This window comes from Malaclemys terrapin, chromosome 8, assembly GCF_027887155.1.
Source record: "Malaclemys terrapin pileata isolate rMalTer1 chromosome 8, rMalTer1.hap1, whole genome shotgun sequence".
NCBI lineage: Eukaryota > Metazoa > Chordata > Testudines > Emydidae > Malaclemys > Malaclemys terrapin.
Window position 1 is genome coordinate 91022680 of NC_071512.1, and position 26444 is coordinate 91049123.

At 44.5% G+C, this 26444-nt stretch overlaps 1 protein-coding gene across 4 annotated transcripts in view; it reads right to left on the reverse strand.

The window, feature by feature from the left end:
* Positions 1 to 14596: 14596 nt before the first annotated feature.
* The window catches only part of MIER1 (MIER1 transcriptional regulator), a 64614-nt gene continuing 52766 nt past the window's right edge, over positions 14597 to 26444 (reverse strand). For all 4 annotated transcript variants that reach the window (XM_054037326.1, XM_054037325.1, XM_054037323.1 and 1 more), the window contains 6 exons: positions 25180 to 25331; positions 24131 to 24212; positions 23137 to 23231; positions 20721 to 20848; positions 19558 to 19697; positions 14597 to 17927 (listed from right to left, as the gene is read on the reverse strand). In XM_054037326.1, the coding sequence (XP_053893301.1) occupies positions 17602 to 17927; positions 19558 to 19697; positions 20721 to 20848; positions 23137 to 23231; positions 24131 to 24212; positions 25180 to 25331 (923 nt within the window). In that variant the 3' untranslated portion in view covers positions 14597 to 17601. The remainder of the gene's footprint in view (positions 17928 to 19557; positions 19698 to 20720; positions 20849 to 23136; positions 23232 to 24130; positions 24213 to 25179; positions 25332 to 26444) is intronic.

Below are 26444 nucleotides of genomic sequence, written 5' to 3' on the forward strand. Positions count from 1 at the left end.
TCACTTTCGTAGCTTGTATCACTTTGAATAAACCTGTTATAGGACAAGGCTCCTATGTTTCATCAAAGAGTATCAGATGTGAAACAGCATGAAGGTATTTAAGAAGCCAACTCGGAGTTCCTCTTACACAAGCATTCAGATCTTGAGCAGTCCAGGCAAACAACGCACGTTACAACAAAGCTTAAACTTGTTCTTCATAATAATTTTAAAAACAATACTAGCTGCCTATTTAATTTTAAAAACAGCAAAAAAAATCCACCTCCCTTTCCATTTCTTATAAGGAGTCTTGAAGTTTAAATCTCCTCAGTGTGATAGATATGCTTGATTTGATCTGCTTAGCTCTTGGAAGTCCAGGGGCTCTAGGCTACTGGCCCCTTGCTAACTGGGGTCCCTAGGGACAGCTCTGTCCACCATTAGGGAATTTTTTTCCTGGGAACCCCCTGTAACATTTTGCAAACCTCCAGGGGTTCATGAACCCCAGTTTGGGAACCACTGCCTTACACACTAATGAGGGGAGGGATAGCTCAGTGGTTTGAGCATTGGCCTGCTAAACTCAGGGTTGTGAGTTCAATCCTTGAGGGGGCCATTTAGGAATCTGGGGCAAAAATCTGTCTAGGGATTGTTCCTGCTTTGAGCAGGGGGTTAGACTAGATGACCTCCTGAGGTCCCTTCCAACCCTGATATTCTATGACTTGATCCTCTAGCTCAAGCAGTAGATGCTAATACTTTTTGGTAGGGAGGTCCTGGGTTTAAATCTCCACTAATGACCCAATCAGCAGCATTTATGAGGTTTCTGTAGGATTATATAGTGTCATGTAGTTAGATTATAATGCTGTACTCTCCCCACTGCTCCTCCCATCCTAGTTCATGCTGTCTCACTACCAGAAGAGGACAGCAGAAGTTACTGGTGGAGTTAAAAAGGCTGTCAGCTGTTCATTTACTACCACAGCCCAATAATCTTTGAGAGGAGAAGATGAATCCCTGAATCCAGGCAGCTGCTTACCAGAAGCAGTCACTTGCCTCAGCTATACTGAATGATTAGTTAAGTTCTCTGCTTGTCTTCTAAAGTTCATACAATAGCTTTTATAGAACACTTTCAGTCACAAAGACAACATAAAAACACGTGTTACTTCAAACACCTGTGTAGTGCAATGTGCACACAACAGACCTACAATGACAAGAAGCAAAGCTGACCTAATTCAACTGAAACTGCAGGTGGGCATTATATGGGGAGAATTTTATTACCTCAATGGAAGGGGGCCAGGACACTGAAGTTAACACCGCTACTCTTGCAAAATAATGTGGGAAAGCTAATGATAAAGTGGTTACAATCACTATTTTTTCATCACATTTGAAAGATCGCAGCACGGTGTCTCCCCACGGGGTCACTGGTTCATTGCTTCAGAGAAAAGTTTCACTTAAGGAATTGCCAGCACCCCTGCAGCAATCTCGTTTTCTTGGGGTCTCTTGCTATATGGTTGATCTTGCTTCACTTGTGAGATCTGACATGATCAGTGCACCACTGGGACTCGGACCTTGGTTCTGTCCCACCTCTATCACTGACCTGCTCCATGAGCCAGGACAAGTCCCTTCACACTGTTGTGCCCCTATTTCCCATCTTGCACTTTGTCCAACTTACTGATTTAGAGTGTGAAATATTTGCAGTAGGGTTTCTTAAAATGTGTTTGAACAGGGTTTAGCACCATGAAGCCCTGTTCTTGGTGGGGGTCCCTAGTGCTACTCTAGTACAAATAATAAATAAGCATGTTGATTTTTAAATCTTTAAAAAAACAAACAAGCCTTGAGTCACTAAGAAGCTACATACTGGTGCTCAATCTCCATGCAGTGTCTGGGACATGCTGTTAATGTGGAAAACAGGTGCTGGGAATTTTTGGGTATAGACTCAGGACCAGTGACTATTGATAAATCAATAACTGCAGTGAGGTGATCTCTGTCTAGTATGCATCTGCTTTTCACATATTTCACTTCATCAATTTCCAGATAAAATGTGATCTGTTATCTATAAATAGTGAATGTAGTGCTTGTAAAAGGCTCTGTTTACTTTCTTATGGACAGCAATAACTGTAAGCTCCCAACATGCCTAGCAAAGGTGCCTCAGGCCTGGTCTGGAGTGATGCTGCTTGATTTAAAAAGATAGATGAGTTTTCCTGTCCTTTCAGTACATAGGCTCTGTTAACTAAAGGGGCGTTTGTGATGGGGTTTAATAGGACTGTGATCTCCCCACTTCAAAGTGTAGTCTGACCACTGTGCCCTTTTCTATAGACAACTAAACTGAGCTACCCCAGCTTCAAACAGCTGCTAGGGCCTATTTGTACCTGTATTTTTGCCTTAACTTATTCTGGGCTAGCAATAGACGTAATGGAATTGGAAGGAGAACTTCAACGCTCATTTTCTGTATCAATTTTTTCCACACAGTGTACCCACTTTCAGACACTTGCAGTGGATTAGATTCACTAGGGTCAAAGTTGGAAAACTCAAGCAGTGAAAGGAGAAAAAACCCTTTGGTTTAGGGGTGCTAGGTGTCTGGTTTTTGATCGGGATGCCTGGTCAAAAAGGGACCCTGGTGGCTCTGACTGGGTTGTTACAAGTCCAGTCAGCGGTGCAGCAGCACAAGGCAGCCTCCCTGCCTTCTATGGGGCTCCCCAGAAGCAGCGGCATGTCTCTCCTCTGGTTTCCATGTGGAGGGGCAGTCAGGGGGCTCCCCATCCTGTGCCCACCACAAGCACTGGCTCTGCAGCTCCAGTTGGCCACGAACTGTGGCCAATGGGATCTGTGAGGGTGGCGCCTGCAGCTGGGGCAGCGCGCAGAGGAGTCGGGGGAATGGAGATGGGAACATTTCACAGCTTCTGGGAGCTGCTTGAGGTAAGCACCTCCCAGAGCTTGCACTCTGATGCTATCCTGCGCCCCAACCCCCTGCATCAGCTCTGCTCTCACGCTCACCCTCTGAACCCCTCACTCCCAGGCCGCAGCAATCCGCTGCACCCCCAAATCCCTCTGAATCCCTCACCTAGCTCCACACCACGGGCAACTGGCCTGCCCACAGCTATTAGGTGGCACCTGCGCTGCAGCAGCCGTAAAGGGCCCCAGCACCGCGCCTGCTGCAGGAACCAGGAACAAGGGAACGACCCAGCCCAGAACCCCCCTGAGAAACAGGGCGAGCCCAAATTCCTCCCAGCCCCGCCAAACCCCTGAAACACCACCCACCCCCGTGCAAACACTGCCCACCCCTTGTAGTACCGCCCACACCCTAGCCCCCCAAGTCTCCTGAGCTCTACACCACCCAGCCCCCCAGACACACCAAGTGTTCCCTGAGCCTGCAAACACCCCAGCCCCCTGTAATACCACCCAACTCCCCCCAGCATCCCACGACCCCCACAAACGCCACACCCCTGAGCCCCTGAAACACTGCCCATCCCCCCATAATACACCCAACCCCCACCCCCAGGATCTGCCAAGCCCCACAAACACCTTCCCCGTCCTGCCCCCTCAAACACTGCCCAGCCCCTCTGTAATGTCGCACTGTCCCCCAGACACCTCAGCCCCAACTCATATGCCCCACTGACATCCAGCCCAAGAGACTCCCCCCCCCCCACACCCATACCCTCAGCTGCCCCCAGATACCCCCCCCCCCATGCCCCTCGCAACACAGTTTCCTCAGGATGCGCCCCCCCCCACCATCTCAGGCACTCCCAAACCAACTCTCATCTCAGACACCGGCCAGAGCTTTCCCCCGTCCCCTCCCCCCAACCAAGCTGCCCCTGTCCCCCACTGACCAGTTTGTGCTCTAGAGGCCAAGAGTGGGCTTCACAAGGGAGCTGCTCTCTCAGCAGACCAGCATCTACTGCTGAGGCACCTGCCTGCCCATGGCATTGGCAGCCTCATGTTAGGGGCACAGGCATCCTAGGTACCTCAGACTGGGAGGCACAAAAGCCAGCACATTGGGGGTGTGCGGGGGGGGGGGGGGAGATGCTCCTAAAACAGTCAGTAGGAAATGCCACTCCCGGCAAGGAGTGCCCCCATGGGCCTCCCTCCACATGGCTGTGCCCCCGCACCTGGGCAGATAAGCCAGGTCAGCCCTGCCCCAAAGGTGTTGATGGTGATGATTGGGTGGGGGGGTTGGAGCTAGGTAGAGCCCTAAGCAATTGCTTAGTTGACTTACGCTTAGCACCGTAAGCCTGGCAGAGCCGTAACTATGTATTTTTGCACCCGAGGCAAGACTATAAAATTGCGCCCTCCCCCATGGCCAGCAATTTGGTGGCTGGTCCCTCAGTCCCTCTTGGAGGGAAGGGCCTGCCACCGAAGAATGAATGAAGTAGTGGTGGTAGAGCCTGCGCTTTTTGGGGGGGGGGGGTCTAACTCTGCTTGGGCTGGTAATGTTGCAGCCAAGATATTCTTTGGTTCCAATCCAGAGAGGGACTCACAGGTTAAGAGAGGAGGGAGGTGCTGGATATCAGCAGTGGCCAGTAGGGATCAGCCTGTGTCCTGAGAATGCTGGGAGTTCAGGTTTGGAGGGCAGGATCAGGGGTGGCAGGTTTGTAGCAGTTTTGGTGGTGCCCAGAACCCCATTCCCCCCGTCCCCTGCCCAAGGCCCAGTGACGGAGGAGGTCTGGGGTGCAGGCCCTAGGTTGGGGCAGGAGATTGGGGTGCAGGCTCTGGGTGGGAGTTTGGGGATGGGAGAGATGCAGATGGATGGGGTGCAGGGGTGAGGGCTGTGGGTTATGGCTGCAGCTGAGGGGTTTGGCGTGTGGGAGGGGCTCAGGGTTGGGGTGTGGGGGGATGAGGGCTCTGGCTGGGACTGGGGTGTGGGGGTGCTGGAGGGGCTTGGGCAGAGGGTGCGGTGTGGGGGGTGAAGCTTCTGACTGGGGGTGTGGGCTCTGGGGTGGGGCAGGGCTGGGGATGAGTTTGGGATACAGGCAGGCTGCTCCGGGACAGGGACCAGAGAGGAGGACTCCCTCCAGCCCTTTCCCTGCCGGCAGCAGCAAGCGCTGGGGAGGCAGCCCCCACCCACCCACACAGTCACTGCATGTGCTCCTAGGGCTCAGGTCCAGGAATAACCCTCACAGTAGCTAGTGGGGTGCAGGGGAAGCAACAACTTCCCCTCAGCAAATTTGCCCAAAGCAGCGCCTTTCCAACTGCGGCCGGAGGAACGAGAAGCAGACGCAGCCTGAGGGGGGGGGGAGGGCGGGGAGAGTGGGGGGGGCGCAGCATGGTGGCCGGCAGCCGCAACCAGAGGAGCGCGGGGGGGGGGGGGCTGCGGGGTGGCACGACAGGGCCAGAGGAGCCATGGGGGGGGAGGGGGCGGTGCGGTCGGAGGAGGAGATAGCCAAGGGGGCGTGGCCAGAGGAGGAGCCAAGGGGGTACCTTTTTTAGGTTTGCGCCCCCTCCTCTTAGAAGCTGGCTATGCCACTGCACCCTCGCCTCCCCTGTGGTGGGTGCCGGGAGTTGCTGCATGCGCCTCCTTCCCTGCTGTTGCCCCTGACTGTAGCCTCACTGGGGGTGAGGGATTGGGCTGCTCCTTGCCCAGCGTGGGGCAGGAGTGGTGACTGGGGCGAGGGGGCGGGGGAGGGGGGGAAGACACCCTGTGCTGCTGGAGGGTCCCATTGGAAAATGAAAGGGTCTGAGGGGGAAGGGCAGGCTCAGTCTGTCCTGGCAGTCGAGATGGGGGGGGGGGGGTGGGGGGGTGGCACTAGGCCCCTGCGGCAGCAGTTGCTGCAGAGGAAAGACAGGGACTCGCTGCTCCTCCGGGGCTGGGGAAGGGGGTGGAGGAGCAAGTCGGGGCTGGACGACACTGGGGGAGGGCGATCACCTGGGTTATAAATATCTCCATGCCAGCAGCTTTATTTCTCTCTCCATCACTCCCCCCGGCTTTGTGTGCCCTTGTTACGGCACTGCTGCCTGGCACTGTGGCCAGCTGTGTTTTGTACAGTGCCCAAGAAGGTTACACATGCCCTAAGGCAACTCATGAGCACAGCCACTGACTCAGGTGAGACAAGTGGGGGGATAACTACTTCGTGTAGCCCACTGACGCTTGAACGCTAGGCACTTGGCGGCTGGCCTGAGGTGACTGTGCACAAGCTGCCAGCAGAAAGCCCTCACACACACACACACATACACACCTGTTGGCAAGGCAACGTTCCCAGGGTGCTGCTTGGTGAAGATGCTTAGCATTGCAGTGGGCTGTACAAACTGCAGGCTGTAGGTGCCATGTTGTGTGGGCATCTGGTCAATAAAAGACCTGTGGCATGGCCAGCTCCAGGGCAATTGACGCAGGGGTCAGGCTGTATGTAGCCATTTGTGCTTTGGCTTGGTGCTGAGCTGCCAGAGGCTGGCAGGTTCTGAGCTGTGGTGCCAGGGCCGGCTCCAGGGTTTTTGCCGCCCCAGGCAACCAAAAAAAAAAAGCCGTGATTGCGATCTGCGGCGGCAATTCAGCGGGAGGTCCTTCGCTCCGAGCGGGTGTGAGGGACCGTTTGCCGAATAACTGGACGTGCCCCCCCCCCCACCACCACTCGGAGTGGCCATCCCAAGCACCTGCTTGCCAAGCTGGTGCCTGGAGCCAGCCCTGCTTGGTGTGGCAGATTTGTTGTGTTTTTCTAATTCCAGTCTCGCCATACCTTCCGGCCCTATCACTGGTCACCTCACTTTAACGGGTAAAGCCTCCGGGGCGGGGGAGGGAGGGGAGTAGTGTGTGGGTGTGCACGCGTGCATGTGCACAAACCTACATGGGGCATCCACACAAGTGTATGTGGCCAATTACTAACAATTGTCAAGTAACTGGGTGTGGCTGCAAATAGAGATTTCTTTTTGCCTTTATGGCGGACTATGGCAATGATGTGCAAAAGGGGAGGTGGTGGCAAAACACCATGAAATTTTTTTTAAGGGGTTTGGCAACTGACAACAAGGTTGGGCATGACTGCTTTAGCGTGTTTGTGTCGCAGTCTTTCTAGCAGCGCTGTAGAACTTATAGTTCAAAGTGCTGACAAGTCTGTACCAGAGCAGGGCCACGAAAGGCACTTTAGCATAGGGCTTACACTAGCTCTGTTCCCACCTGACCAGGCAGCTCCAGCTCAGCGCAGATGAGAGGCCCAGTATCCCCAGCCTCCCTGGGCCCCTGCCCACGTATCTAAGTGCTGGGCCCCATTATGTCTTTGCTGACTTCAGGGGTGCCTGGCTGCACCCGACTGTCCAGGTTTCGGGGGACCCCAGAGACCCCTCTGCACGTGTCGGAGCGTGGGACAGCTCCCCGCACTCAGCCTGAGCTCAGTGCCACTCAGGACATGGGTGGGCAGCCCTAAGGCCAGCTCCCCCCGGCTCAGTGGAGGGAAGCTGAGGCCTTGTGGGCAAGCCGAGGCAGTCAGGTGTGGGGAGGGCAGGCTTGGGGGCGGGGGTAAGCTGTGCGTCACCAGGCACGTGCCGTAGACAATGTGTTTGTGGTGAGAGCTGCGGCATTTCTTGGGGGGGGCGGGGTCCTGGCCACTCCTGGGCCCCTCCCTTGTCCCTGCAGCAACCATCTGCCCTGGCCCAGCAGCCGGCATGGTATTGAGGCCTTATGGCTGTAGCAGAGCAGGTGCCACCTGGTGGTTGGCAGCCATTCCTGCAGCCCACCTGGTAATAGCACTGGGGGCGGGGCAGTGCATAGTGGCCCATGGGTAGTAGGGCAGCCTTAGCCCCAGCTGTACTGCTCCAAGCAGCCTTGTGCTGGTTCATCTGCGGGGCAGGCTCAGGCACCTTGGGCTCCAGGAACCCCACCCCCTCACAGAGGGCATGGGCCTCCTGACTCATTGGGGGTTGCCCCATAGGTTGGGAAGGAGTTAGGGTTGCCACCTAAGGTACAAAACCCCAGGATATTCCTGTGCCCATAATGCTGGCATGTGTACCAAGCCCCCACCACAGCCGCTATGGGCTCCATGAGCCCAGGAACCAGCCTGGGACACATGGCATACCTAACAGCACTCCACCGCCCCCTGCCTACCCCTAGTAGGGGGAAATCCCCTATCACAGTCCACCCTCACCCCCAGCCATGGAGCTACCTGAGCCAGCAGGGTTGGACCAGGTGTCTCCCTCCTCTTGCAGATACCATGGTGCTGTGTGTGGAAGTCAGGGTACACATGCACATAAGAACGACTGTACCGGGTCAGACCAAAGGTCCATCTAGCCCAGTATCCTGGCTACCGACAGTGGCCAATGCCAGGTGCCCCAGAGGGAGTGAATCTAACAGGCAATGATCAGGTGATCTCTCTTCTGCCATCCAGCTCCATCCTCTCTCAAACAGAGGCTAGGGACACCATTCCTTACCCATCCTGGCTAATAGCCATTAATGGACTTAACAACCAGTTCTCTTTTAAATGCTGTTATAGTCCTAGCCTTCACAACCTCCTCAGGTAAGGAGTTCCACAAGTTGACTGTGCGCTGCGTGAAGAACTTCCTTGTATTTGTTTTAAACCTGCTGCCTATTAATTTCATTTGGTGACCCCTAGTTCTTGTATTATGGGAATAAGTAAATAACTTTTTCTTATCCACTTTCTCCACACCAGTCATGATTTTATATACCTCTATCATATCCCCCCTTAGTCTCCTCTTTTCCAAGCTGAAGAGTCCTAGCCGCTTTAATCTCTCCTCATATGGGACCCATTCCAGACCCCTAATCATTTTAGTTGCCCTTTTCTAGTGCCAGTATATCTTTTTTGAGATGAGGAGACCACATCTGTACGCAGTATTCGAGATGTGGGCGTACCATCGATTTATATACAAGCAATAATATATTCTCAATCTTATTCTCTATCCCCTTTTTAATGATTCTTACACAGTGACCCCTCTGAAGTCTGGAAGGTGTGTTTGAGAGGGGCAGATAGACACCCTTGAAGTCAAGGGGAGGAGGAGGTTTGGATCTCATGTTAGAGGTGGGGATGAGCAGGACAGCAGTACCTGGAACTGGCTGGGATGGGGGATCAGATGATGGAGGGCCATGCAGCACAGTGGTGGAGGGGAGCATGCAAGCTGAGGTAGCAGCATGAATAGCAGCACAGGTTGGTTGACTTGCTTGAGCAACCAGAAGAATGGGGAAAAGCTGCCAGTGCAGTGGGAATTTCTCTGCAGATGCAATAAAAGGTTTTGAAAACCCCTGAAGTTGGCAAGTCAGGCAGCAGACAGAGGCAGCTGGGGAATAGACAGACCTAGAGCACAGGGATGCCTATGCAGAATGAGGGGCTAGACACTCTGACTGCATGTGTGTACACACAGACTCAGGGGCTATGTAAATGTAGAACAACAGGGATGGTTGGGGGACCATGTGTGAGGGTGGATCAGAAGACTCGGTGTGGAGCAAAAGTGGGGCAGGGTGTAGGATTGGATGTGAAGCATCACGAATACATGCAACCAGTAGAAGTAGGATAAAACAGGCACAATGCTTGGTTAAATTTGTTAAACTTTTGGATGCAGCATCAGAATGGCCATGCTGGGTGAGACCAAAGATCCAGCTAGCCTCGTATCCTGTCTTTCACCAGTGGCCAGTGCCAGCTGCCCCAGAGGGAATGAACAGAGCAGGTAATCATCTAGTGATCCATCCCATCACCCATTCCCAGCTTCTGGCAAACAGAGGCTAGGTTACTGTAGCCTTATCAGTCCCTGGATGAGGGCGGTGGGGCATGAGTTAATATTGTTTACTGGACCAACTGCTGGTGGTGAGAGACAAGCTTTCGCGCTTACACAGAGCGTTTCTTCATCTGTCTCTCTCATCAGCAGCAGTTGGTCCAATAAGCGATATTACCTTACCTACCTTGTTAAACTTTTGCCAGTTTCAAATGGTGCTAGGGAGGCGAAAGAGAGCACAATCCTTTTCAGTGGATGATTTTTCACATAAGTCGGGTCTTAGGGGCACTTCACAGTTTTATGTACGTTTCGAGTGATTGCTTGCTGCCTTCCCTCCATCCCTCCCATCTTAGAAAAAAATAACATTTACTGCATGACTATAAACCTAGCCCTGAGGTGCTGTCCCCGCCACCCCAGTCAGCTGCTGCTCACTTACAGATGTTTCTTTGGCCATATTTTATTACCAATTGTGCACCCGGCCGAGAGGGTGAAACTGGGTGAGTGAGGGAAGTGCAGGAGGGAGAAAGAAGGGATGGGCATGGGGCTGTCTGGGTATGAGGGAAAAGAGAGGGAGGGAACTTGGGTTGAGAAGGCCAGGGCTTTGAAGCAGCATAGGGTGAGGGTAGGAGTATAGGTTCTTGTTCCACTGGACAGTGTAGCCACTTCCCCTTCACTCACCCTCTAACCTAGCCCATTACATGTGGCTTGTCTGACACCCTCTGCAAAGTGAAACTCCTAGCAAATCAGTGTACAAGGCTAAGGGTGAAGACCATACTAGGACAGCATGCAGTATGGCCCTTTCATGTCCCGGGTCATTTACTGAATATGATGTTTTAAATCAATGTGAGCTACCACTGCAGGGCTTTACCCAGCTCCACAATCAGTCTGGCCTGTGGAAGAATAAGTACCTGCAGGCCTGGCTGATGCAATAGTTACCTCCAGCTGAAATACTGTTAACAGTAAAAAGGAAGAAACTGGGTTAAAATAATGCAAATTTGAAACTTGAAATTATTTTTGACACACACTAAGAGCCTGGAGAGTACAGCACACTGAATAAGGAAGACATTAGGGAGCGTTAGCACACCATTGCAGAAGTAGAGACGCGCAGGAGGCAACAGAAAATGTGACAGATGTAGCAATGAGGAAACACCTGTTGGAAACTAAAGAAAAAGATTAAACAAGTCTGCTGCAGTGCAACTTTTATGGTAAATATTGGGAAAAAGCAACAGGTTTTTATGAGTTGAATCGAAGGCCTTGTCTATACTAAACAGTTTGTTCAACGAAAGTCAGCTTACAAAACTGGACCCTGCAATGTTCCTCCCACCGATTTAACTCTCTCGCTCTGCTGACATAATAAAACCACCTCAACGAGCCACATAGAGCTTTTTGCAACAAAGTTAGAGCGATGCAGTGTCAGTGTAGACGCTGCGCTTGCTTATGTCACCCTAAGTGGCCTTTAGGTGTCCCACAATGCCGACCATGACTACTCTGGCTAGCAGTTTCAACTCTGCTACCCTACAGCTAGGAACACAGGCATGAGCTCCTCCCCCTTTAAAGCACTGAGAAATTTTGAAATTCCACTTCGTGTTTGCTCAGCATGGAGAGTTCACAGCAGCGCTGGACACGCACTTTTACAAGGAGCCGCACGCCATCCTCGGTGGCGACCTCACCTCCACCGCCAAGAGTCCCATGGATACTTTGGGAGGACTGGAGGCAGTAGCCAGTAGAGTCAATCCCGAGGATGAAGTGGTGGATAAGGAGATCTAGTTGGAGGAGGAAGAGGTGGGACAGGCAACAGGGTCATCCAGTGGCGTGGTGAGCCAGGACTTCTTTTTACCTCCCGAGGGGTCTAGCCAGTCCCAGTACTCTGGCTTTGGTGCCCCTGAAGGAGGAGAGGGGAGCTCCAGTAAGTACTTATTTTGCTTTCATACTAGTACACAGTAACATAGGTGTCCTTTATTTTGTTACATGGGGCACATGGGAGAAGGGACAGAAATAAACACTACGTACTGTTTGCATCTGCTTCTCATTGCTCTGTAGCTACCTGGTGGGGGCCTTGCGGAAAAGTTGGTTAATGCACACCGGGAATCTCCCAGGAATTATCTCGAGAGAGCTCTAGGAAATGTCCCTGCAGTTCCTCTGCTGAGGTACCTTAGGAGAGCTGCTTTGTTTCTTCCCGTGTTGCAGGAAACTTTGCCACACCAGTCATCAATTACTCTGCAGGAACCAAAGCAGCACACAGGCAAGCAGCACACAGAGCCAATCAGAAGCCACACGTATGTCAGAGATGGACCCTTGCATCCTGTTACCCTCATTAGTGTGATAACAGCTTTCCCCACCTGTGGAAAATGGTGCCAGTATTCAGAATAATGTCCCTAGGCACTTGTAGTGATCCCGTTCTGAAACCACCCAGACCTTTTGTCCCATCTTGCACCTTCCTCCGGGCCACACTAACCATGGTTAATGCTCTGGCCGTGCTCTGTGCTTGCCAAGGAAAGGGAGGTGTATGTAACTTGTATGATTAAAGACTGAGTGCACTCACTGTACTGACACTGTGTATGGTTTCTTTTGCTTCTGCAGATGAGGGCCAGCTCCTGCACACCAGCGGAGCGCTTCTGCCAGATAAGGAAGTGAACGAGGAGTAAGGAGGACGTGTTTCAAGAAGTGCTGCAATCGTCTGATCATGCAGACATTAAACACAGAGCGTGGAGAGAGAAATTAAAAACTCAGAAAGGCCAGTCAGGAAAGGAGACGGGCAGAAGCATATGATAAAGCTTATGGAGGACCAAATAGAGATGCTCAGGTCCCAGATTGTGCTGCAGTTGGAACAGCAGGTTCTGTTTATAACACATCACAAGACGGGAGAGTGGTGCAGGATCCATGCTTTCAGGCAGAGATGGTGGGTACATAGTTTACAGAGGCAGTTGAAAAATGCCACGAAATATAGTCAGAAGCTCATGGAATGATGAGACAGAGAAAACTGCATCATGGGGCGGTGAGCCCACCCCCCAATGTACTGCGATACATTCCCAGAACTCCTAGCAGCAGAAAGTGGGGATTTGCACAGTAGGATAGCTACCCATAGTGTACTGCTCTCTATCAGTAGTAGAGCACCAACTGTGGACATGCTCCACTGACACAAGGAGTGTTGTGTGAATATGCACAAGCAATGTAATTACAGTGGTTTATAATCAAGGATGTAACTTTAGTTGACTTAACTCTGTAGTGTAGACATGGCTTACGATTTTCGCAATGTATGGTATACCTCTATAACAGCCCAGCTGTAAATACTAGTCTGCTAGTCAATACACAAACTGCATTTAAAACTGGTGATTGACCTGAGGCTTATGTTTCTCTAAAGAACTAAACTGATGCTATGTTTTAAAATGCCCTTTTTTCAGCCCAGCTCTTAAGGAACAAATATCAGTAGAGTGATAGCTGATCAGCAGCACAGCTAGTTAGCATTACAGCAATTTTTATGTAGGGAAATAGGCACCAATGGTCCTAGCATTAACACAAGCCATCAGGTTCATTCAAATTACACTCATTAATTTATTTTCTAAGCCTTCTGTACAGATCATAGTTAAAAGAACATGAATCAATTTCCATATTCCTTAGTGAAATGGGATGGAAGTCTGGAACCATGGGCTGAGAAGCTTGCAGTGAAACAGGCAGAGTATGTGATCAAAATTCCATTTTATATCCAAGACCCCATGTCAGAGCAGAGCACTTCGCTCACACTCCAGGCCTCCCCATCTCAATCCCCACTACTTCTTCCACCTTCCCATACAGTCACTCACCATCTTCCCTGCTGATTTCCCCCCAGGGAACCTGGGACCCATAATCAGGGAGGGCACCCAATGCCTCTACACAGAGGCAACAGTGGATGGCAGGGCTTTCCTAGCATGGCCATATTGGTCCTCCAAAGCCATGGTCAGCAGCACTATGAGAACCCTTAATGTTCAGATAACTAAGTGCAGACACACTGCTGCCCAGTGTTTCAAGGCAGGAGACAGACACTGGGCTCCTTGCACCTCAGGCCTCCCTCTCTGACCACCAGCTTCCAGAGTAGGCAGCCCTGTGGGGGGCTAGCTGGGTTCTAGGAGGTTTGGTAGGCATATTGTGGGGACTGAGTGAAGGTGAACAAGAGGCCTGTGAAAGGGGAACTGCAGTTGAGCTGATAGCCTAGGATGAAGGTGGGAAAAGAGGTTCCTCTGGGCTAAGGCATCTGTACTTGATGTCTCCATCATGGAGGAAGGGGAATCTTGGTGGGGAACCCTTAGTATGCCAATGCCTTGGTGCAGAGACCCTGCTCACCCCTGTGCTGCTGTATGGTAACCAAAGCTGAAGCAGCAGTCTGTGGAACCAAGGCCCCGAACCCCAGGTTCCCCTACACATAAACCTGTTCCTCCTCTGTCCCTCTGCACATCCCTCACTAAATCTCTCTCACCTCTCAAAGCCCCACCAACTTGTCTGCCCTCCCACATTTCTCTCAGAGCCCACCCCTCACAGCTCTCCTTGGCTCTCCACAGTCTCTGAAGGAACTAGTGAGTCAGGAAGGTAGGAGGCATTGAGAAAGAGAAGTAGCTGATGTAACTGGACAGGTTTGTTGGTTCACAGTGTAGCCCAATTAGATAATCACAAATTAGGGAAATAACTGAGTATGAGAGAAGTTTGGAGCTTGATTATATAGCAGAAAATGAGAGGGGGGGGAAAATAAATTTGAGAAGGTACCTTTCTCAGCTGTTTCCTCTGCAACAATTAGGAAATACAAAGAAAGTTCAGTTGTTCACAGTAGTTAGTCTAAAATTTGGAGACTAAACTCAATTAAACTGGAAAGTAGAGGGAATTTCACAATCTTCACTATGGAATCGCTACCAACTCCCCTGTAAGACAGGACTATACACTTGCATGTACTTCAGAAGCACAGCTATTCACTCAAAAGTTCTGCTCTGAATTTAAAAACTTCAATAACTGTATACAAAGACAATCCATTTAAAAAAATATTTTAATAAGCTTTTCCAGAATTGCAGACAGGGAATGGGGAAAGGACAAGGGAATTACTAACAGTGCAAAATTACTATGCATGAAAAAATGTATAAAAACTAATTTGTAAATTTTTAATGTTTTTTTTTTTCAAAATATCGCTTTAAATCCTTTATAAAGCCCAACAAAGGTTTGTTCTGTTGAACTGAAATTTTTGATTCAGACTGCACTCAAAGCACTTCATGAATGAGGACACCTGATCCAGCTGGATACATCATGACAATGCTTGAAAAATATACTAAGTGTTACACATAAGCTGCTGTCTTTTCAATGCAGTTTGGAAGCTGGTTCAAATATTCCTTGGTTCCAAACTGTGCTGACTATTTCTGAAATGAATCAAAGTTACTATATTACTAGAATTTTAAATAGTACTAGTAGTGCAATGATTTATCAAATTATAGTGGCTGCATTTTGAAGAACATGAACCAAATATTGTATAAAACACAATGCAAATTATAATTAAATACTTCTTTAAGAATAGCTGAGCATTACATATTCTATGATTATGGAATGTCAGATCTCTTTAGGCATACCATAAAAAGATTAAAAACAAATCAACATTTCTGAAAATGTACACAGTGCCATATTTTACACACAAGCCTGAGACAATTTACTTATAAACTCTCCTATAAAATGTTTTTGCAAGTATTTCCACTTGCAAACAAAAATGCATACAAATAATAAATTGAAAATAGGATTCTGATTAAAGATGTAAATATTTTTAGAAGCACTGTACTACCTCCATTCTGAAACTTTCTAAATACCATCTTTGATATAAGACTTGATACTTTGGATTTCTGTTCAACCAAATTTAAAATTGACAATGACCTCCTCCTAAAACAATCACTCCACAAGATTAATGCAGGCCATACATTAAACACTCTCTTGATTATGTCTCTCTGTATAAACTGCTATCTAGTTTTAGTTAGATTAATGCCAATGCCCTAATGTCTGCTGAACTCGTTAAACAGATCTCCTAAAACATCTGAGAAAAATGGGCTAATTTCACACCCAGCCTAACTAATTACGTCAATGGAGTTACACCAGGTCTGAATTTGGCTCAGCGTATCTAACTCTGCCTCATGATCATTTGTGAAAAACAAAAACTGGTGGGAAGGAGGGGGAAAAAGTTGTGTTTTTGTAAGTCAATGTGATAATCAAATTAGTTTGAAACCACATGACCATAATTTTCAAAGTAAAGCCCTGAAGACGTATATAAACTTTTGAAGACCAGCAGAAATAACCAAGTTAAAAAAAAAAAAAAAGCTAACAGTATATTTGTAAAACCACAGAAGTAGAAGACAACAGTTTATAAATTAGACAACCAGGGCAATGTTTCCTCTGGGTTTCTTTACACTCTTGTGTAGCTGTGGCTAAAAAGCACTGGTACTGTAAACTTTACACTTCACAGACATAACCTCCCACCTCAACAAAATTTCAAACATTTATTGGGAAAGCTAGAAAGAACCGATTTAGCATCCCCCTCCCTTGATAAGGGTTTTTCTTTCTAGCACCATCTCTTAAAATAGATACCAACACTTACAATCGCCTCTTACATGTATATATGTTTACATACATGCTGTGCCAACTATGTACATAGATTCTGCTTCTGCACCTGCTGAAGTAGTCAATAATATGAATCCCAACAGTTCACAGAGATGCAAGATCAGGCCCACAGTAACCAGCTGTGCATTAAATTCCTAACTTATGCAACCAGAATCACTTGACCCATTTCCTACCCCTTCTGTGGTCACTGAAATGCACAAGATTATTAAAAATCATCAATGAATAATCTAATACCTGAAGTTGGCTAACAAAGTTTAAACATATTTAAGGATTTGGCTGAAATTAAGCTTTGTCTTACCTCAAAAATAAAATTTGAAAATGTATAATAAAAGCAAGAAAGTTTGTGCAATAAAAGCATCATGCTTAACTCCAAAATTCTCAAAAATCACTATTTGTCCTTAGACAGAAATTTGAGAAGTCAGATTCTCATAATTATGTGACTGCTTTAACCATCCTAATTTTAATGGTTTACAGTTTTCTGAGAAGAAAACACGACTTGGTAATAACTACATAAACACTTAAAAATTTGTTTTTAGTTAGTTTTTTTTTTTTAAGAAACAGACTTTAGTAAAATAAAATGAAGCTGACAGACTCAGATTATCTATTTTCTCATAAAAGTTTACCAATTGTACAAGTTAAGAAAATTATACAAGCTTTTGTTTTAAGAAAGGACAGCTCAATCAAGACATAAGTACTGTAAAAATCTTTCAAAGGCTACAAAGAAATCTGGAAAAATACAGAACGTATTTCTTTAGCCCAGATAAGAATATGGAAGACATCATTGATGTCAACAATTTTACATATACAAACCTGACTTGGTTTATTTTTTTAAAAACTTCTATATATAAAAATAATCGTGCTCATAACTTTCAGGATTCATAGGAGTTCCTTAATTGTATACCACTTCTCTTCATCTAGATTGAAAATTTACACCTGCTTCTCCATTGTGTCTTGGAATTCTAAAATTTCACATTAACTACTTGTGACAATTTAAATTTGAATCAGCTCTCCTCTTTAAAAATATAATTTGTACAGTAGAACTATATCTACAAATAATTTGAAGAATGTGTATAATAGAAATTTCCTTAATAAATTAAGCAGGAAATGTGTTTACCATATAAACAAGTTTATGGATTCATTTCTCAAACACCTTAAAATACCTAAATGTTGCCAGAACAGTAATAGCCCGTAGTTCTGTGCAACAAAATATTCCAGTTCTGCATTTCAGGTCTGAAAAAACAGCAGAACTTCAGAGCCAACTAAAAGGTGTAAGAAAAATCTCAGATTGCTTCAAGGAGGTTTGATTTTGTAAGGTAACCCATCAACCCTGAAAATTTTAGGCACCCCAGAATTTACTCCAAGGAATAAAATCAGTTCCCATATTCAATCATCCAAAGTCTCTAGTTCTTCAAACTTCCCATGTGATATTGCTTCTTGAAAATACTCTGAGGAACCTGGACTTTCTTTTCCATTGCTGTTGATTCTTCTCCTCTTTGCAGGTCTTTCATTTTTTTCTTCAAAATCATTTTCATTTCTTGCAGCTGAATGAGCAAGTTTAGGGTCAATGGAAAGGTTTTCAGTTTCATATCCATTTGTGTCCAGATCTGTGAGAGGTGTTTTCTTACCACCTGTAGGTCCATTCACATGCAATCCTTCAATTTTTACTTCATCTTTACTGGATATCTCACCTGGCCCATTAGTGGATACACCTGCATTACAGAAGAAATATGAACTAGACATTTAAGCAATTTCTATCAATACAATAGACCCTTACGTCCATAAAACCAAAAAGCCAATCTTTGATACAAGTATCTTCATCATGTGACATCTCAAATTTATTGCCATTCCAATAGATCCATCCCTGAAGCTCTGGTAAGCTGTAGCTCATATACAGACACAACAACATCCTACAGAATACAGCAGGTACCACAGTTTTGCCGGATAATCAAACTACAGCTTTTACAGTCAATCTAGTTAGGATACATATGTCTAAGGTACCACAGATTTCTCAATACTATTATAAGAGTCATGCCTATATCAACCTGAGAAGCGTTACTGAATAGTTTTCCTCCAGGCTGCAGCACTCATTCTAAAGTGAAGAGAAACGTCTTAATCAAAACCCCAAATTGTTACTTGATCTAAATAGTATAAGATGAAAGCAACAAAAGGAAACTGATCCACCACAAAGATAGTGTCAAGTTTCTGTGTCTAAGCTACAGTGACTGACAATTGAGAGAAAAAAAAAAAAAATACTCCTAACCCTGCCTGGAGGTTTGATAGACTTTCAGGTCCATCTCACGTGCAATAAAGGAGCTGTTTCTTTTCCACAATCCTACTGTAATTTTCCTCTCTACACCTTAACATTACTTAGCAAGAGATGATTGATAGCTTGTGTTCTTTAACTTTCAAAGTTGCTTAATGCATTCTTTAAGGTATTTAGATCATTTTAATCAAGGAGTATCAATGACAAATGTTTAAAATATTTTAATTAAAAATGTTCTTCTATGCTGAAGACTCCGAAGAGAAACTGCAGAATTGGAATTAATTTGCAAACTGGACACCATCAAATTAGACTTGAATAAAGACTGGGAGTGGATGGGTCATTACACAAAGTAAAAACTATTTCCCCATGCTATTTTTTTTCCCCCCTAACGTTACTCACACCTTCTTGTCAACTGTTGGAAATGGGCAATCCTGATTATCACTACAAAAGTTTTTTTCCCTTTTGCTGATAATAGCCCACCTTAATTGATTACTCTCGTATAGTTGGCATGGCAACACCCATTTTTTCGCGCGTGTGTGTGTGTATATATATATATATATATATATATTCCTACTGTATTTTCCACTGCATGCATCAGATGAAGTGGGTTTTAGCCCACGAAAGCTTATGCTCAAATAAATTTGTTAGTCTCCAAGGTGCCACAAGTACTCCTGGTTCCTTCTACCTCGAACGCGTCACCTGAAGCAAGCGCTGGAGAAGCATTAACATGTCTCATACTTAATTTTAAAGTCAATGGAACTATTCAGTTAAGCACCTGCACAGATGCAGGTAGGACTGAATATGAAAAGGCTAAAACACTTAAAAGGAAGAAAGTTAAATTTCAATACAAAATGTTTGGCAAGTTTATGTGCAAGTATGGTCTTTTAGTTTTGTAACTTACCACTGATACCTTAGCCAGAACCCCTTGGAAATAAGATATTTCAAGGGTTCTCTCTATGCTCCTTAAAAAAAATTCTTTACACAACTTTTCAGCCCATTTCCAAGATTGCTATGATGTGGCAACTTCTTTTATAAGTGAGCAAGATGGGGGTGAAAAAACATCAGTGTTTACTTACCATTTTGATTACTGTTGCTAGTTGTGCTGTCCTCCCTCTCAGACTGGCTGGTGCTGCTGTTAGAGGTTGTAGGGGGAGGGGACGGAGCTCGACTGGAAGCTGCACTTTCACTTTCATCTAAAAGACGGTCCATGTAATCCCTAAAAATGAACACTACAGTCAGCACTGGCTTGGCTTTTTAGAAGTTTGGGGTGTGTGTACGCACTTTTTTATAACTGCTTCAAGTATTTAGATGGTACCTTATACAGTCAGTTAATGTTATAATCTCCTTATACTAATTTTGATCCTCCTGTTATTTGTCCATGGGAAATAAGGGGCCATGTATAATCTTGGCATGAAGGTTGTGTATACAGGGAGTCCCCGAAATGAGGGATAGCTCAGTGGTTTGAGCATTGGCCTGCTAAACCCAGGGTTGTGAGTTTAATCCTTGAGGGGGCCACTTAAGGATCTGGGGCAAAATCAGTACTTGGTCCTGCTAGTGAAGGCAGGGGGCTGGACTCAATGACCTTTCAGGGTCCCTTCCAGTTCTATGAGATAGGTATATCTCCATATATTACCAAAGAATGTGATGGGAGGCTGGCATATACTGAGGAATACAAGGAGCTCTTGCGCTCAACATACAGAAGCAACAAAAAGTGTGACCATCTAGTCAAATACTGAAAATAGTTACCTGCAAACATTTAAATGTAAACAGACAGGCTTTGCCTTTGTGTGCATACTATTATTTGTTCTCTGAATATTCAAGAGAAAAGTTTATTAGTATGAATGTTTGCCAAAACAACAAATTTGAAGTAACTACTACAGAATACTTGCAGAAAGCCAAATCAAAATTTGTGATTGTGGTGTGTTTGCATAAAACATCCACCAATGAATGTAGCTGTAGAAATTGTGATCTGTTCAGACAATGCACAACCAGAAAACAGGCTAAATTAAATTAATTGTTTAGTGTAAATGGTTAGCCTTAATACTAACAGGTGTTCTATTTTAGCAATTAAACTAAATGGAACTGATTGCATCTCTTCTCCTTTGGCCACTGTCCTGCTGGAAACTGAAATTATGGTAATCAAGTTCTTACTGCATTCATTACTCCATTTTAGAAGAGAGCAATATTAAGGAAAGACTATAAATCTGACATGTATGTAAGAAAAGATAGCACCGCTTACGTTACACCAGGATGGAGATTGTACTTCTTTTTCCCAAATCGGGTCTGCTGTGCAAAGAAGTCATACCGCTCTGATTTTTTCCACATGTAATAAAATGCTACACACTCGCCAACTGATCTTGTTCGTACCTGTGAAAAAAGTGCCACACAAAACATTGACAATCCAAATGTATTTTTTGCTAGAGACCATGAGATACATTATACTTTGAGATTCTGCATCCCCAGAGCAGAGACTCAAAGCATACTATGAATTATTCCCTTAAGATTTTTCAGCTTTATATGATGAGTAACAGGGTGACAGGATAGAAGTATATAAAGTAATAAATGGTATAGAGAAAGTAGATGGAGAACATTTGTTCTCCTTGTCTCCGAACAAGAACAAGGAGATGTTCGATGAAATTCACACAATGTATAATTAAAAACCATGTAACTTACTGACACAAGAATTTGCTGCGGCCAAGAAATTAACATGATTCACAATGGAATTGGACATTGATATGGATCTCAAAAATACCCAGATTGTTGTAATTCATGACAAAAGTTTTGGAAAGGATATTTAAACCACATGTTTCGGGGTTTAAGCCCATCTCTAACTATTAGACATTAGGATGAGAGCATTAGGATGGGGGTGTGGAAAGCAGATTATCCCAATCTGCCTATAGGAGGGATTTTACACTTTCCTTGGCAGTATCTGGTGCTGGCCACTGTTAGACAGGATACTGAATCAAACCAGAGGTTCATCTAGCCAAGTATGGTAATTCTTATATAGATGTGATGTACCTTTTTAGCGTAATTCAGAAATATTCTGGAAGTTACTTTTCCAGATAAAGCTAAATGCCAAATCCTGATTTTGATCAATTAAAAAGGAGCAAGTTAAACAGGGAAGGTGGGCTTCCCAAGCACATGCCTTTTTTCCAAACATTAATTCACAATGGCAGAAAATTTCTGGGCATGTCCATATCCACACATTTCAAGGACTAGTTTAGCTCAAGAAAACAAGGGGCATGGGTTCAGGTGAAAATGGACACACCACGAGCAAAATCATGGCATACTACCAGTCATGCAACTATCATGCAAATACAGCCTAAGTAACTAGGTGGGAAACAAATATTTAATAACGGGCTCTTCAATCTACCAGAGAAAGGTAGAACATGATTCAATGGCTGGAAGCTGAAGCTAAACAAATTCCGACAAGAAATAAGGTGTACATTTTTGACAGTGAGGGTAATTAACCATTGGAACAGTTTACCAAGGGTCGTGGTGGATTTTCCATCATTAACAATTTTTATATCAAGATTGGATGTTTTTCTAAAAGATACCCCTCTAGGAATTATTTTGGGGAAGTTCCATGGCCTGTGATATACAAGAAGTCAGATCAGATGATCAAAATGGTCCCTTCTGGCCTTGGCATCTAATTCAAACAGTGGAGTACTTTATTGCAGTACTGAGCTGGAATAAGTCTGGTGGTGACAGGAGGTGTGTGCAGCAGGAAGAGCACTCTAGTGACCAGGGGAAGCATTGGGAACATGCTAACACAGAGGATGCCTCAAGCCTTGACTATTAAAGGCAATGATTTGTGAAGCAGGTTTCATGCCACTAGGTATGGCAGAGGGAACAACTTTTAGGAACCTGGAGCAGATGATGTAATATATCAAATGCTCATTGACTTCACATTATACACCAGCTGAGGATCTGCCCTAGAGACTGCAGGTGAGGTGGGCAAAAACATATAATGGAAAACTGTAGAAAGCAGATTCTGAAGTTCCCCTTTTATGGGTTTTACATATGCTCTGAGACACCTCTGGATAAAAAGCAAAAACACCATTGTGCCAGTATTCCTGCAGATTGCAATATGAATTTTTGTTGCTTACTAGAGGGAGACTCCACCTAGATTTTATTTCCCAGTGGGTTCTGAAAAAAAGCTTTCATTAACCTCTAACTTACACTTGCCCAGGGCTCTGAACAAAGCATACAGTCAAATCTTGAACTCAACTCCAAAATGTCCAAGTAGTCAATCAGTGGAGAAACTCAAGAATTATTACAATATGAAAATTCCTACTAACATTCCTCTAACAACCTTGGTTGCAGCATTTCCGAAGATACCTACCACCCTCTACGGAATCTTTAAGTTTATTTAACAAGATTATAATACATTCTGACCAGTTAAGCATTAGGTGATATTGATGATAAACTCCTTTTTGTAAACAGACCCATTTGAGGCCTTGCACAATGAAAACACTCCATACAATGCCAGCTAACCAGAACACCCTCCTGTGATAGACCAAGTGACAGAAGGATATGTATAGTACAGTGACTAGAAAAAAACTGATTTGGAAGGAAGTCAAAAGATATTTAATATCTTTTCAGCTACAAAAAAAAAGTAGGAAAATAACTACTTAAAAAAAAATCATCCTTACCTTGTTTGCCTGAATCAAATGAAAATCTTTTCCATAGGCCTTCAGTCCTTGTTCAAAATTCCTACATTCTTCCTCTGTCCAAACGGCTAACTCTTCTGAAATAAGAAACACAATACAGAAAACATACTTTAAAGTGACAGCATAATGATAACAAATGGAAACTCAAGATTCTGATACAAGAAACACTCTGTATTTAAGTTTCTTAAAGACTCAAAAGGGGAGCAGGCAGGGAGTACTAACAGATGAGTGCATAAAGAAAAACAGAAAGAACTAATACTGAGTAAAAAGTTAAATGAATGAAGAGGAAACAACAACAGACAGAAGGATACAAAGGAAAGATCTGTACAAGGACAGAAAGTGCACAATGCAGCCAAAGCACCTTTTATATATTTAGGTTAGTTTATTAAAGTTTGGAATTTTTCTGTCAACAAATAAGATTTAGAGGCCTAATCTCTTTTTACTTTGAATTTTGAATTCTTGTGTATTTCACACACATTAACTTTAGTGAATTTTATAAAAGTCTAGGAGGCATGAATATAGAGAATAAGCCCCCTACAATTCCTACTTTAGGTGGGTGCATTAAAATTCTAAAAAGTTACAAAGTAACGAATAAAAATGTCAAGTTTCTATTCATAAACCCTCTTATTGTTTGTTATTGCCTGGGTACTTATATATTCATACTATGCCCATCACTTCGTCCTCCAAAATCTCATTTTGGCCCTCAACTTTTAGAAGCACAACATCAAGCTCATCCCTATATGGCTGCATTAGAAGTGAACTCTGAATGCGGGGTCAGAATTCATTAATTCCTGGATTTGAGGAAGAGCGATAATAGTGCTACACAATGCCGATGTGAAATCCTACTGTAATCGGAGGTATCTGACAGCAGCAATCAATGCCCAAATTTTAATGATTTTGCCAAATTAAAGGAGGCATGGGATTAAAAAAAAACAAAAAAACCCACAAGTACATTTAAAATTTGATGTATTCTTACCTCTGGCTGCTTTCACATTAAATCTTAATCTTCTCAATGATTCTTCTGTATCAAAATTGCACTTAACCAATTCATACAATGCCTAGAAATGTGAAAAACTACACATTTAATATGCATAACTCCATATACTACTGAATTTGCGTATTGCTACAGTGGTGCAATTATCAATTACTTATTCTGAAAAGTCTAATTTCTCTAAAAATCCAGGAGAAGAAACTGTTTTTAAAACAGCAATATAAGTCTACAGAAGACTTACAGATAACTTTTAGGTTATACACCTCCTGGATAGCATATGTATAATACACACTTTTCCCTTCTTCATTTCTTGTTCTAAAATATTGTATTATATAGTGTTATGTACTGTAAAAATAGTTTCCTTTCTCTATCCTAATTTATAGGACAAATTTTTATAACTGATTCCCTAAGATGCAGAAGTGTGACAATAGGTATAGCCTATGCCCATTCTGTGGCGAGACCCAAATGAAATTCTGATATCCCAGTACATGTGCACATATGGTTAGTTACACGAAGAGTAACCAACTTGGGCTGGCAATTTTGTTTTACCATACATCCTAAAGCTTAGGAAATCTGCAGGACTGGTGATCTTGTGCTTTAAGGAATTTATGCATATTTCTTCACAGGTCCAGTCCCCCCAAAAGATGCAAATTAACAGGATTTACATTGTTCTGACTTGAGAATTGGACACGTGCACACATCAAAGGGCTCATCAATGCACACATTTGTCAAGTCCATGTTCTTTTGTTCGGGGCAGGAGCAGAATTTGGTTTTAGTTAGTAAAGTGCTATAAAATCTTTAAACAACAGGAAGATAGAGACCATTTTATTGCAGATAAAAATGTTTCTTAATGCACTTAATTTTAAAACTGAATATGCATTGTGTTAGTGATTTGGGTTCTTAAACATTTGCTTTTGTTGGGGACAAGAGAAAAAAGAAGCAATCTCAAATCAGACTTTGAGGTCTGAGGGCAGCAAATGCGATAATTACAATGCAAATAACACACTATGGTCACTATAAATTCTAATATGTACCTGTTCATTGTCTTTAATATGTGATCCTTCAGGAATTGCCTCTAGTCCTTTCTCATCTCCTGTTCGCCTGGAGGCTTCATTGAGGAATTCAATCACTTTATCTTCTGTTAAATAATCAGGATTCCACAGCAGCTGGTCATCATTTTCATACACTAAATTAAGAAAAACAGAAACATAAGTGAAGCATATTCTGTAAGACTCCAACTTCTACTCAGCCTCAAAGAATTGCTAGTTTAGAACACAAGAAGATTCAAAATTACGAACATGATTAATGGGACAATCTAATTGGCCAGAGGACTGAGCATTATATTCATTTGAAATGTATGGTACTCTTCCAAATGGTTTCTATGGTTCACTGTTAACTATGTTAGATCATGTACATACACACAGACTACAATGCAGTGCTGCAAATACATTGTGCATCTAATCAGATCCCCACGCATACACATCTGTGGAACAAAAGATCCCTCCCCATCCTCTGCCCTTGAAACTACAAAAATCACAAGATAGCAGAACGGTTTCAAAACAGTGAGTCAACTATCCCTCCAAACTGCCTTCACCTAACCTCCAAAACAAGACCTTGTGAGTAACTCATCTTACTTTGCTGGAAAAGATCTATTAGAGATAAGATTAGAAAACTGATCACTCCAGCTTCCTTAGAACATTTGGTTCAATCACACAAACTGAGGGATGTGTGAACTACTACATGTGAAGTCTTAGCCACCATGGTTCATGAAAACCAGCAAAAAGCATCCAGGCCCACTACTGACTGAGAACACCTTTGCCTACCACTCTAAGTCAAAATGCCTCTTGAAAGCAGCATCTGATGTCAGAAACCTTGCCAGCTCAGCAGACCATCAACCCACCATTGCCCAGATGACAGGAACAGAGAGAAACATGTGAGTGAAAACGAACTAGCTCAAGCTTAACTCAAGCAAGCCGAAGATACTGATAAAAATAAATATTTTGAGAAGATAGCTGAGACACTGGCGTCAATGAAGTCTCAAACGTTCTCTCAATAATAGAGGCTGAAAAACAACTGCCTTTACGCATTATGGATAGGTCTGATTAAGAAAATAGTAACAGCAGTTAAATCAAGGAATGGTGGTGAACAAAATTTGTTATGGATTTAGTACATTTCTTAATTTTGTAACCGACACCATGATGAGTGTATTAGAAGTTGCTAGACACACAAAGAATGACCACCACATCAATGGATGATACCAAAATCTGAACCCCATCTATCCTCTATGTTAAATCCTGTA